Below are 13736 nucleotides of genomic sequence, written 5' to 3'. Positions count from 1 at the left end.
ACAGTAGGTATAAACATCTGTTTCCCACTTTTACAGAAACACAGGAACAAACCCCAATTAAAAGGGCTTAGTGATAAGATGCTGTAAAAGGCAGCACAGATGGAGGGAGTAAATAATGGTAAGGCAAGGGTGTGCCCACAGCAGGAGGAGGTCAAATAGCCTTGAGAACAGGAATGAGCATTTTTTTCACAGACAAGACCGGATAAGACAAGAGATAAACAGGAGTAATGAGTCTCAGGGAAGTGGAGGATGTAAACGGGGGGGAAACAATGAAATAAGAAAAAAAAAATGTAGGAACCAAATTATATAAATATCGAGTATTTGTTGAATTCAGTGTGTTTTGTCCCTGCCTTGTGGACATCATACCCACTTGCAAGTGTGAAATAAAGGGCACTACTGATTAGATCTTGTCTCGGACTGAAATTATTGCAGTGAGTGAGCTTTGTTTCTCACAGGCAGATGTTGGGTCAGGCCACAAACAGGAATAACCAAAGGTTGGGGTTAAAATAGTATTTAAAGGATCTGACAAAACTGAAGGAAAGTGAAAAGTATGAAGTGAGTTTTAAAGAATGTACTTTCTGTAGTTCCTAGCTTTCTGTTGAGTTTTGAGGATGTCAGATCAGTTGTGAGGTATTGAACTCTCCCTAGCGTGACTATTCAAATTTTGGCTATATCGTACAGATGAGTTGACTGAGGATTCTTGATCAGACACCATTTGCTATTATCTGTGTGGAATCCCCTCATGGCAGTTATGACGTCTTGAATACGTTGGAGAATTGTTTTGAAATAACCTTTTGCTTATTGTGTCACTGCAGATGCTTCATAACATGAAAGGTCAATTTACTGAACACCTGCTGGTGGCTGGCTTTGTCAGCAGCAAGAATCCCCGAGATCCCCAGGCAAATATAAATTCAGGTAACTGACAGGGGGGATAAAAAGCCTTAGTAAAATCTCAGTAAGGATGACCGTTTTTTGTGTGTGTGGGTGTGTGTGTGTTCAGTCTTCTGAAATAGTATTTGTTCTGTTCCGACAGAAAACGAGAAGCTAGTTAAAGCTGTGGTATGTGCGGGCTTGTATCCGAAAGTGGCAAAAATACGACCGAGTTTCAGCAAGAAGAGAAAAATGTGAGAAAATTAACCTTTCACATGCAATGTAACCTGACAGATTTGGACCTGAGTCAGAAAGAAAAGAGAATCTCGCCTAAATCCAGCAGAAAATTCAACTGAAATTTCTTTCTCCAGCGAGTTTTTAGGATGAGGATCTTACAATCCTAGGGTATAGTTGATGTGGAGAATTTGAATGCCTTTAAAGGAAAACATGATGTGGAGGCGCTGGTGTTGGGCAAAGTTAAAAAATCTCTCAACACCAAGTTATAGTCCAACAGGTTTATTTGGAAACACTAGCTTTGGAGCACTGCTCCTTCATCAGGTGGTTGTGGAGCTGAATCATAAGACACAGAACTTATAGCAAAATATTATAGTGTCGTGCAACTGAAATGATATATTGAAAAACCCTAGATTGCTGTTAAGTCTTCCATCTTTTAGAATGGGTTGCAGGTTTCAATTCGTTAATATGCAAGTCCCAGAACTACTATTAAGTCTGACATCTCCTTAAACCTTCCTCCAATCACCTTAAAATTATGCCCCCTTATGATAGCCATTTCTGCTCTGGAAAACTTCTCTGACTATTTACTCTATCTATGCTTCTCATCATCTTTTATACCTCAATCAAGCCACCTCTCACTTTTCTTCATTCCAGTGAGAAAAGCCTTAGTTCCCCCCAGCTTACTTCATAAGACATGCCCTCCAGTCCAGGCAGCATCCTGGTAAATCTCCTTTTCACCTTTTCTAAAGCTTCCACATCCTTCCTATAATGAGGCGACCAGGACTGAACACTATATTCCAAGTGTGATCTCACCAGGGCTCTATGAAGTTCCAGCATAACCTCATGGCTCTTAAACTCAAACCCCCTGCTAATGGAAGCCAGCACCCCATGTGCCGCCTTAACAACCCTATCAACCTGGGTGGCAACTTTTGAGGGATCTATTGACATAGCCCCCAAGATCCCTCTGTTCCTCCACACTGCCAAGAATCCTGCCTATACCCCTGTATTCTGCATTCTAATTTGACCTTCCAAAATGAATGACTTCACATTTTTCCAGATTGATTTCCATCTGCTCCTTATCAGACCGGTTTCACATCCTGTCAATGTCTCATTGCAACCTCCAACAGGCCTCCACACTATCCACAACTCCACCAACCTTCGTGTCATCAGCAAACTTACTAACCCACTCTTCTACTTCCTTATCCAAGTTACTTAAGAAAAAATCACAAACAACAGAGGTCCCAGAACAGATCCCTGTGGAACACCACTGGTCACCAAGCTCCAGGTGGAATACTGCCTATCAACTACCACCCTCTGTCTTCTATAGGCCATTCAATTCTGTATCCAGACAGATAAATTTCCCTGTATCCCATGCCTTCTTACTTTCTGAATGAACCTACCATGGGGAACCTTATCAAACACCTCGACAAAATCGATGTACACCACATCCATGGCTCTACCTTCAATGTGTTTTGTCACATCCTCAAAGAATTCACTAAGGCTTCTGGGGCACGTCTTATTACTGTACAAATATATGCATTTAGGCTGTTAAATAGCTTTTGGCTTCCGGACAAATATTATACAAAATTCAAGCTTTCTCTTCTATTTGGAATTAGAAATTTAAACAGTCATTCAACATGTTTTAATTTTCAGGTATTTGTCAGTGTTTAAGTAATCTACTTGTAACGTTTCAGCCAACTCCAAACAAAATTGCAGAAATGAAAGGAATGCAATAAATACAACTTGAGCTACTTTGTCCTTTGGTGTATTAGTTTCCAGTGAGGCCTTCCCAGGTTGGTTGTTAGTCAGTTCCCTCTGTTAGATTTCCTTCAGTTCTCAGATGCTGCTGGAGGTGGAATAAAAAATATGTTCTTGTCCCACTCACTTTTCCTGTGAAATGTTGGCTGAAGAAGATAATAGAAGAAAGTTGTGATCCTTACAATCCTATTTTCCCCATTAGAGAGTCCTTCCCTTTTTACCAGATTTCCTATTTTCTCATGAAGGCTCTTGAGGCTCCTGCAGGGATTAAAGACAGAGAAAACCTTCTGGTAACTTGCACAAATGTCCAGTTTTAGCGAGATTATCAACACCCTGTTTGAGTATGGTGAGAAAAGAGATGTTAAGATTCTGCCTCGATTTTTACTTTCATGACCTTTTACTTTCATGAATTCTCAGCATATGGACTGTTTTTTCGCACCTTCATCCATGAGTGCACATTCACATAGTCCCCCATTCACGTATAATCATATCTTCTCATTGCAGTTGAGGTCATTCCAGAACCCTGCCTACCTTTTCCTTTCTCCCTGGCCTAGCTCAGTTATTGGAGGCTAGCACCTGCTCTCAGATCAACTCACTCAACAGAGATGGAGAATAGAACCCAAGATCTCCCAGCCAGAAGGACTTAGTGACAGCCTGGGAAGTGTCTTTTCACTCTATCAAGCCACTTACTCTTTATTACTGAAGGTGATAACTGATAGGAAATAAGTACATTTTCCTTTTGGATACATACAAAATGCTTACTAAATACTTAAAATTTTAACTATTTGGTGATGAATTTCCCTGATCATTTCGCTCTCCACTAAACTAATGGATAAGGTGCTCAATTTCTTGTAGAACTGTAAGCTGAGTCTTGACAATTCTTCCAGCAAAGCTTTGGCTGATAATCTGGTTGACACATCTTTCATGTCCCAGATGAAATTCAACCCCACTGTCAGGAGCTCATATGCCATTACTGCTGTAAGAATCTTACCTAAATTCCCAGCACCTTGTGACCAATAGTCCTTTCTTTTGTGCTTTTAGGGTGAAAGTCTTTACCAAGTCAGACGGAAGAGTCAACATTCACCCAAAATCTGTTAATGCTGAAGAAGGTGAATTTGAGCATAACTGGCTGATCTACCATTTGAAGATGCGGACAACCAGTGTGAGTGTTCCTATAAAAGACTCTCTGGCTGTCCTTCTCTGCTCTTCTGAATCATTCAGAATTGTTAGAGTATAATTATTCTACACATATAAGAGGCAGTTCCACAATCTGCTGATCCTTTTGGGTGTGGCCCTTGTAACCGGAGCGTGTGATATTGTCCCTTGGGCCCCTGAGCAGTGTGTTATATGTCCCCACAGGCTACTTCCCCCTCACTGATGGATTGTGTTATCACATCAATGGGTTAAGGTTTTAGTGAAATACTTCTAAATGTAGTTTTTTGTATGACAGTTGTCTGATTCCTGCCTTCCTTTGGGAAGTGTCTCTGTCTCTGTCTCTGTCTCTGTCTCTGTCTCTGTCTCTGTCTCTGTCTCTGTCTCTGTCTCTGTCTCTGTGTCACTCACTCACTCCCGTGCCGCGCCCCCCCCCCCCCCGAACTGTGTGCTGTTAGGCCTTCCAGTGTACAATCTTGATGGTAACATTCTTGTCTCTTAAGTCAGGAAGATGTAAGTTCAATCTGACTACACTGACACTCTGTGTGGGGAAAGGTACTCCGTGTTGGAGTCGTGCTATCTTGGGATGACATATTAGGCTGAGACTGGGCTGTCAATTGCACTACTTTGAAGAAGGATAGGGATAATATCTCCCGTTTCCTGGCCAATATTTACCTTCTCAACAATCTCACTAAAACAGATTATCTGATCACCGTCAACATCCTATTTAAGTATGATAAGAAAAGAGATATGCAGATTCTGCCTCAGCCCCATGATCTCTACTTTCTCACATTCCACCTTTTATTGGAGCTTTATGCAGTGCCCTGTTTCCTTTTATTATAGCAGTAAGCGTGCGGCACGGTGGCTCAGTGGTTAGCACTGCTGCCTCTCAGCGCTAGGGACCCGGGTTAGATTCCAGCCTTGGGCGACTGTCTGTGTGGAGTTTGCACATTCTCCCCATGTTGGCATGGCTTTCCTCCAGGTCCTTCAGTTTCCTCCCACAGTCCAACGATGTGCAGTTGGGTGAATTGGCCTTGCTAAATCGCCCATAGTGTTCAGGGGAGTGCAGGTTAGGTGCATTAGTCAGGGGAAATGTAGAGTAATAGAGTAGGGGAATGGTTGTGGGTGGGATACTGTTGGGAGGGTCAGTGTGGATTCTTGGGCCAAATGGCTTGTTTCTAAACTGTAGGGATTCTGTATTCTCTGTCCTGGGAACTTCAAGTGTACTACTTTGGCAGTAAATTGCTTTGGGACATCCTGAGGTTGTATATACACTTATAATTATCATCACTTTTTAATCACTTAATTAAAACTTGTATAAATGGAAGTTGATCTTTCTAGAGTTAGAGGATAGAATTCCAGGTCTTGGAGGATTATTCCTGAAGCACAACAAGACTGTTCAGATCTAGCCACACTTCCTTTAGTAATGTTTTGAGAAAGCGGAGTGTCTGAGACCATTTGTCTTTTTGGAATGCATATTACACCCTCCTCTTTCTGCAAAGAATAGGTGTTTAAAATGCAAATAATTGGGAAGAGTTTATTGCTAACTTGTGTTTGATGCACATCTCATCATTAAGGATTTCTCAACTAAGGGTAGGTCACATTTGAGAGTTAAAATGTTCCCTTGCATTAAGTCATTAGATTAGATTAGATTACTTAGTGTGGAAACAGGCCCTTCGGCCCAACAAGTCCATACCGACCCACCGAAGCGCAACCCACCCATACCCTTACATTTACCCCTTACCTAACACTACGGGCAATTTAGCATGGCCAATTCACCTGACCCGCACATCTTTGGACTGTGGGAGGAAACCGGAGCACCCGGAGGAAACCCACGCAGACACGGGGAGAACGTGCAAACTCCACACAGTCAGTTGCCTGAGTCGGGAATTGAACCCGGGTCTCAGGTGCTGTGAGGCAGCAGTGCTAACCACTGTGTCACCGTGCTGTAAAATGAAAAGGGTGATAGTGAATCAGCTGCTTGTTTCACACTCCACCAAGCTTTTTGAGACTTGGTAAATGTCATGGCAGATAGTTGAGCAGGTACAGCATGGGCTGATTTGCCAGCACCCAGTTTCTGCTACCATACCATGGAATTTAAAAGAAAACATTAAGAACATTCTGATTTGAAGTTGAAAACGTAGCAGTGATTCTATCCAAGATGAGTTATGCCTTCTGTAGAATTTGCAAATTGATTTTGAATCCCTTGACTGCCTGGGACACAGTGGGTATACTGACGCTAGGTTTTGTTCCCATCCTTACCCGACCTCACTGTGCATTTAGAACTTGAATGTATTCTGATGTCTGGCTCTCACACCACTATTGAAGGAGCTCCCGGGTGTTGCGTGAGTCAGTTTATATTGTTGCTGGGATGTTGACTTCTTGACTGTTTTGCAGATCTACCTGTATGATTGCACGGAGGTCTCACCTTACTCCTTGCTGTTCTTTGGAGGAGATATTTCGATACAGAAGGAGCAGGGCCAGGAGACCATCTCTGTGGATGAATGGATTGTGTTCCAGTCACCATCCAGAATTGCCCATTTAGTAAAGGTAAAATAACAATTGGGGAATTATTTTGTGTCAGTATGTTGAAGTTCAAACTGATCTTACTCTTTCAGTGACTGATGCTATCCTGCTGTGCATTTTCAGTTTGTTTATTTATTTGAAGAAATTTCCTTGTAATTCCTGGAACTGGATCAAGGCATTATTATTCTGAACCTCAAGGAGAACTGCCTGTAAAACATTTATTGATGGTTTTTTAAAGTATTGTTAATAATGAGAATGTTTGACTGAATAACTAGTGAGAACCTGCTTCCAATGGTAGGAGGGTCAGTGAGAAGAGAACATTGATTCATAATAATTAGCAAAACCCCACCAAGGTGATGCTGCCAATTTTATTTCAACACAGTGAGGTGCTCCAATCTGGAATGTGTTGCCTGAAAGTGTGGTGGAAATAAATTCAGTAGTAACCTTTGACAGGGAATTTCGTAAATACTTGGAAAGGAAACAAATGGTAATGCAATAGCGAAAGAGTCCTGTCAAAGTGCTGGTACGAGCACGATGTAGATTAGATTCCCTACAGTGTGGAAACAGACCCTTCGGCCCATCCAGTCCACACCGACCCGCCGAAGAGCAATCCACCCTCTCTGACTAATACACCTTCTGAAAGGCCATTACCTTACTTTAAAATTCAACGATTATCAACAAATTTTTGAGATAGATAAGAGGTCTGTGATTACTCAAATCCTTGCGTTTGCAGACAATTGAGTCAATCAGGCTTTTGTTTTCCTAATTCAGTCTTGGAATGTAACTGCCATTGGCAGGGCTGGCTTTTATTGCCCTTGTTCAATGGGCTGGCTCATCATATCTCTTCAGAGTGCAATTAAGGCTGCACTCTGTTGGAATGGGATTGGAGTCACCTATAGGTTCAGACCAAATAAGGACAGTGGTTTACCCTCTCTAAAAGCCACGACCTGGGTTATTCAAGCCAATCTGATGGTGACATTTTTATTGCTCACTTCCAGATTGCTTTAAAAAGAAGTCAGATTTTCAAACCACTGTGCTGATTTGAACTGTCGTTTTTGTAGAATGATGCAGCACAAAGGGGCTGTTCACCCCATCATGCAGGCTGTTTGAACAAGCTTCTGAAATAATCCTGCTGATTCTGTGGAAATTTAGTTGCACCTCAAATTGAGCAGGCAGAAGGTTTTTTATTCTCCAGAGAGATGGTCTGTTATTTGGCCACTGGAGGTTATAGAAGTGATCTGACAGATGAATTTGAAGAAGATTGTTTTAATTTGTGGATGAGGCCAGTTGTGCTTTTAAAAATGCAAGATAGTGATGTTGCTCAGATATTTTTCCATTGTGTGTCAGACAAAAGTCGGAGCCAGCTCAGAATTTAATGAAACAAAAATTTCTTTATTGAATACGTAATATAAAACATACATTCATTGCAATATTTACTGCTTACTTAATTTAACTTCAGCTTTAACTCACTTCATTTAACTTCACTTTACATTACTTTGCTTAATCCCCTTTAATCCAACTCTAACTTTTAAAAGTTTGGCTTGAAACAGATATTACCTGATTTGAGTGAAGTGGCCAACTGTGTTTTCCATGTAGATTAGATTAGATTCCCTATAGTATGGAAACAGGCCCTTTGGCTCAACAAGTTCACACCAACCCTCTGGTGAGTAACCCACCCAGACCCATTCCCCTACCCTATATTTGTCCCTGACGAATGCACATAACACTATGGGCAGTTTAGCATGGCCAATTCACCTGACCCGCACAACTTTGGATTGTGAAGGAAACCCACGTTGATACGGGGCGGAATGTGCAAACTCCACACAGTTGCCCGAGGTGGTAATTGAACCCAGATCCCTGGTGCTGTCAGGCAGCAGTGCTAACCACTGAGCCACGGTGTAGATCTTGCTTTATGGATCTTTGTTTTCTCTGAAGGTGACTTCAGGGCATGTGCCCCTCAAAAGTAGTCTTGAAGACTTCTCATGTGAATAAAGCCTATTGTTATGCTAACCTATCAGAAAATTGCTCCATTTCCAAAATGTTCTCTGGCACTCAGCCAATAAATTAATCAAAGCCTGATCACATTGTTTGATCTCAGCCAATGGAGTTTACTGGTAAACAATTCCCAAATATCTACACTAAGTAGTAAATTGATAACATCATACTCCATATATGGTTGTATGGTGCCAATTTGTCCAGAGACAACGATAAAACCTGCCTTATTTGGTCAACACAGGAAACTGCAAGTCCCAGCAGGTCCTGGCTGCAGTTTTTTTTAAGATTAGATTAGATTACTTACAGTGTAGAAACAGGCCTTTCGGCCCTACAAGTCCACACTGACCCGCCAAAGCACAACCCACCCACACCCCTACATTTACCCCTTACCTAAGGAGCACCCAGAGGAAACCCATGCAGACTCCACACAGTCAGTCGCCTGAGGCGGGAATTGAACCCGGGTCTCTGGCGCTGTGAGGCAGCAGTGCTAACCACTGTGCCACCATGCCGCCCACAAACTGAGGTCAGAATTTAACCTAGCTTGACCAAAATTCCTGGCATGATTGGAACTCCTAACCAGTCCAGTAGCCATTTCTACAGCTGGCTACGTGAATGTGGTGACTAATAAAATTACAGTAATTTTAGGAAAAGCATCTCCTCAGAGTGGTTAAAGGAATACTGGAATTAGGAGTTGGCTATTTGACCTGTTGAGTCTGCACTGCCATTTGATAAGATCTTGATGGACCTGGCTGTGGTCTCTAACCCATCTGCATCCCATAGACTTTGCTCCCTTAAAAATCAGAAATCTGTTGAACTCAGCCTGGATTGGATTCTGAGGTAGCCATGATGCAGAAATGCCGGTGTTGGACTGGAGATGGACAAGGTCAGAAGTCAGCCAACACCAGATTTATTTGAAATCACAAGCTTTCGGAGTTATTAGACTATAACCTGGTGTCATGTGACTTCTGACCTGGATTAGATTCAGTCACCCAAACTTCATTGTGCTCAGGTGAGAGACATCCACAGACTAATGAACTTCTGAGAAATTAATATTTCTGTTCATCTCATAAAACTCATGCCTATACCATGTGGTGCACTTGATGTGAATATCAGAGGTAAACTTAAGGGAAAGGCAACATGGGGGAGAAGGGAACAGATGGATGTATTTTATATATTAGTGATTGCAAATTCCTGAAGCCAAATGATATCTTCCTCCTTTACTGGATTTTAAGGTATTAAGTCTGTCGCTTAATCTGTAACCCTCAGCAATGTGCAGCTTTGTGTTTGTCCACAAGTGCATAAGGGGTTTGTACTGCAGTCCCAGCAGTGGAGGTTGACTATGCAGAGGCCCTAGCTTTTACTGAACCTGTTTAGCAAGGACCATTCTCAGTTTGAAGTCCAGGTTTGCTGCTAGGAACTTGTTTGTGACTTCCTGTGTTACTATTCCTTGAGACAACAAATGTCTGCTGATAGAACTTGCTCAGATTGTTTGTTCCAAATGGGACACCAAAATGAAGGTGGGGCAGTTGGTGTGTTGAACAGGTATTTATGGAGTGGGCAAGTGAGGATCACTGTGGACTATTTCAACCAGCTTGTGTGATTTCATTAGTTGGAGGCAGATGTGTATGGGGAATAATATTTGTGAGACAAAGAACAAGGGGCAGTGAGTTAAGCAGAAGGTTTCCGTTCTGGTGTACCTCATTATAGGTACTGTGTCAGCAGAATGTGAGATACCCTTTGCTAGACAGGTGCCCAATTCTCTTCTAAAGTGTGGCAGAGCAAGTACTGAAGGAGGAGTGTTGTGACAGTGGTGTGCCAGGCTGATCCAGCAAGTTTGGATGGTAGGTTGTTTCCAGTTTTGCCATTTGCTGTTTTAGATTAGATTAGATTCCCTACAGTGTGGAAATGGGCCCTTCGGCCCAACAAGTCCACACCGACCCTCCGAAGAGCAATGCACCCAGACCCATTCCCCTACATTTACCCCTGACTAATGCACCTAACACTACGGGCAATTTAGCATGGCCAATGCACCTAATCTGCACATCTTTGGATTGTGGGAGGAAACTGGAGCACCCGGAGGAAACCCACGCAGACACTGGGAGAATGTGCAAACTCCACACAGGCGGTTGCCCAAGATAGGAATTGAACCCGGGTCCCTGGCGCTGTGAGGCAGCAGTGCTAGCCACCGTGCGCGCCTGCAGACATTTCTGGAAGGAATGAGTTCTACCTGGAATCGCTCCTAATCATGTTTGCCTATATGGCTGAGTTAGCTGAAGAGAGTTAATGAAAAGCTTGTTCACTCAAAAGGTGATGGGAATGTAGTGCCTGGTGGGTAATCAAAAAGTGCTTGGATGAGCACTTCAAGTGTTATAAGCCTCTGGGCCGAGTGTGGGTAAGTGGGACTTGTGTAAGTAGTATATTTTCAACAATACAGGCTTGATGGGCCAAAGAGCCTCTTCAGTGTACGATCCTATATGTTGGCGAAGCTGAAACGCTGGCATGGGTCTGTTGGGTCAAATGACCCACTGCCATGCAAAAATATTTTGTCACGCTGTCAAATAGTTTAATTATGTTCTTAGGTGAAAATCCAATGGCTTTCTGCTCCTGGTCAAGAGCCAGTGAATCCCCTTAGGTTTTAGACATTGAGAATGTGATCAAGTTCAGTCCATGATGTTCATCTTGCTCAGCTCAAGAGAGCTGCTCTGGTGTCTAACCGGTGCTTATAAAACCAAAGCCTAATAAGGGCTGAGTTTAGAGAAGCTCACTAGTCCCATCCCATCCCATGTGCAGACAATTCCCTGAGCAGTCATCGATCATCGTGAATACCGTATTCAAAACGTTGGTCAGCAACTAAATGCGAGTAATGATCTCAGGAAAGAATTGTTTTAACAATTGAATCATCAGGTTGATTGCAGCGTGGCACCTGTCTTTTTTTATGTTCAGTTTGAACATGGGAATGGAAGAAGGCCATTCAACCCCTCGAGCAGATGTTTTATTTCCATATACACCCCCATCTGATTTGGTTACCGTTAATATTTTGCCTACCTGGAATCTCTCCAGTCCTAATTTTGAAACGTGTATTTGACTCTTCCTCCTCAACAGCTTGTTTAAGGAGAATGTTTCAGATTTCCGCTCCCCTTTTGTGAGGCATTGTTCATTGGTGTCTCTCCTGAATGGCTTTGGTCTAACTTTTAGGCTTTACTTCCTTTTGTTCTGTATTCCATGCAGTTGAGAATAAAGCTTTGATATAGGAACCAGTCCGATTAAATGATTAAATACTACGATCCCATGCCAATACAAATTTTGTTCATAATACCTGTTGTCCTAAATTGAGTCTTTTAGCTGGTGAATCTGTTCTGTGCAACTTCCTGAGGTCCGTGCCCACAACTCGAATGTATTGGTCGATTAGGAGCAATACGAGTCAGCATTGTTTCTATGACAGCCACAGATAAAACACACCTTTATTTTGGTTAAATTGTACTTATCTCTAAAATGTGAAGCAGTGTATAAATAGGTAATCGTAGCCCTCAAGTTTTCAAAGTCCCATTTGAGTTGGTTTGTGCTCACCAACATAATTATAGCCTTTCCAAACTGATCATTAATCATGGGCTGCCAGCCTGATGTAAGAATTCCCAAGCCAGATGCTAATTCAGAGTTAACACTCTCAATTTTGCTTTGCGCTTTATGGGTTCTTATCAGAGCCGTGCGTTATAGTTAGGGCCACAGTGACTACACTTGTCAGATTCTGTCTTTACTTTCATTGAGGGGGTTTATTTTAGGAATTCATTACAACTCATTTTTGTGGAAAATCCAACAGGATTGGTAGTGATTCAAGAGCAGAACAGAATTCAAAATCACTGCTGTTGGCACTGAATAGATAATATTCAGGAAACTCAACTGATCACAACACTATTTGCTTCTCCCTTTCCCCTGTCCCTCAATCCAAATATTCTTTGACATGTGGTTCTTCAAATACTCTATCTTGCCCCAATTACCCATACTTCACGAACTTGGTGTCAGAGACTATGAAGGGTGCCATCTCCAATCTCATTTCTGTCCTATCATTAAATTCACATGCATCTGCTTTCCTGCATGGGTCACTGGGTAGTGATGAGCTGGGAATGCTTGGCAGGATATTTTGTTTTCACACACTCCCTTATCCTGGTGTCAGGATGACTGATTGCAGCATTCACAATACTGCTATTGCTTTGAGAACTTAAATCAAGTCAGACCCAGGCTCGTGAAATTGTTTCTGAGCAGAGCGGGAACTCACTTCACCACTGACACATCGGGGAAACTTAGCATAATATCTGCAAAAGCAATTGGACAGAATCACGTGAGCTTTTCCAACAGTGAACAACTGTTGTTATAGAATATTTCTCTCGTTAGTTATTTTAATTTTTATGGAAAAAAAAATGGGTCCAACGTGACTTCTGGCCAAATACGTTTGTTTTAATCACATTTCAATGAAAAGCTGTGCTGGTCATTGTAGATACAAGCTGATTTAATGTGCACTTTTATTGATGCTGAGGCCTTTCCCTCACCATAGGATCTGAAAAGGGAGCTAGATGCTCTTCTACAAGACAAGATTAAGAAGCCCCGACCTGTGGATTGGAATAATCGATCGAAAGACTGTGCTGTCTTGTCAGCAATCATAGACTTGATAACCACACAAGACACCGCCAGTGCGAAGAACTACACGCCCCGATTCCAGAGCTACTGAAGCTGCAATACCTGCAGCTGATTCTCCAAAGAGGTTCAGGCTGAGCCTAAAATGATTTTAATGTAGCTCACCAGTACAGAGTTGTTTTGTGTTATTAATGTTTTTTGGCTAACAGATCAGAGGTTTTGGAGAATATATCCAAGAGTCTCATTGGTCAAACAGCATTGACCTGTGCACACTGAATAAAATGACTGATGTTTTAAAAAGTTTAACTACATTATGCTGTCGAGTGTAAATCCTACTGAGAAGGTGGTCAGTGACAGTATACCGACATGTTACACCTTGATGATCGAAGCAAATCCATGAGATAGCTTAGTTCTTCTTTAGTCAGAAATATCTCTAAATTAATAAAACTTGCTTTCCAATTCTCTCTTGAAACAGAGAGCACTTCCATCCCAGAGCAGATCAGATGATGAACTCTTATTAATACTGAAATTAAGGATAAGTAAGTTGGAATAAAAGCAGAAAATACACAGCA

General features: G+C 42.1%; 1 protein-coding gene across 1 annotated transcript in view; it reads left to right on the top strand.

Annotated features, from left to right (window-relative positions):
- Positions 1 to 13464, top strand: part of dhx36 (DEAH (Asp-Glu-Ala-His) box polypeptide 36) — an 86129-nt gene extending 72665 nt beyond the window's left edge. Inside the window, exons 21-25 of the mRNA XM_060834583.1 lie at positions 816 to 915; positions 1034 to 1124; positions 3904 to 4024; positions 6412 to 6564; positions 13085 to 13464. Of these exons, the coding sequence (XP_060690566.1) occupies positions 816 to 915; positions 1034 to 1124; positions 3904 to 4024; positions 6412 to 6564; positions 13085 to 13258 (639 nt within the window). The 3' untranslated portion in view covers positions 13259 to 13464. The remainder of the gene's footprint in view (positions 1 to 815; positions 916 to 1033; positions 1125 to 3903; positions 4025 to 6411; positions 6565 to 13084) is intronic.
- Positions 13465 to 13736: the final 272 nt, after the last annotated feature.

The sequence above is a fragment of the Hemiscyllium ocellatum genome, chromosome 13 (genome assembly GCF_020745735.1).
Source record: "Hemiscyllium ocellatum isolate sHemOce1 chromosome 13, sHemOce1.pat.X.cur, whole genome shotgun sequence".
Lineage (NCBI taxonomy): Eukaryota > Metazoa > Chordata > Chondrichthyes > Orectolobiformes > Hemiscylliidae > Hemiscyllium > Hemiscyllium ocellatum.
Note: the sequence above shows the minus strand (reverse complement) of the source record. Positions and strands in the feature narration are given on the sequence as shown.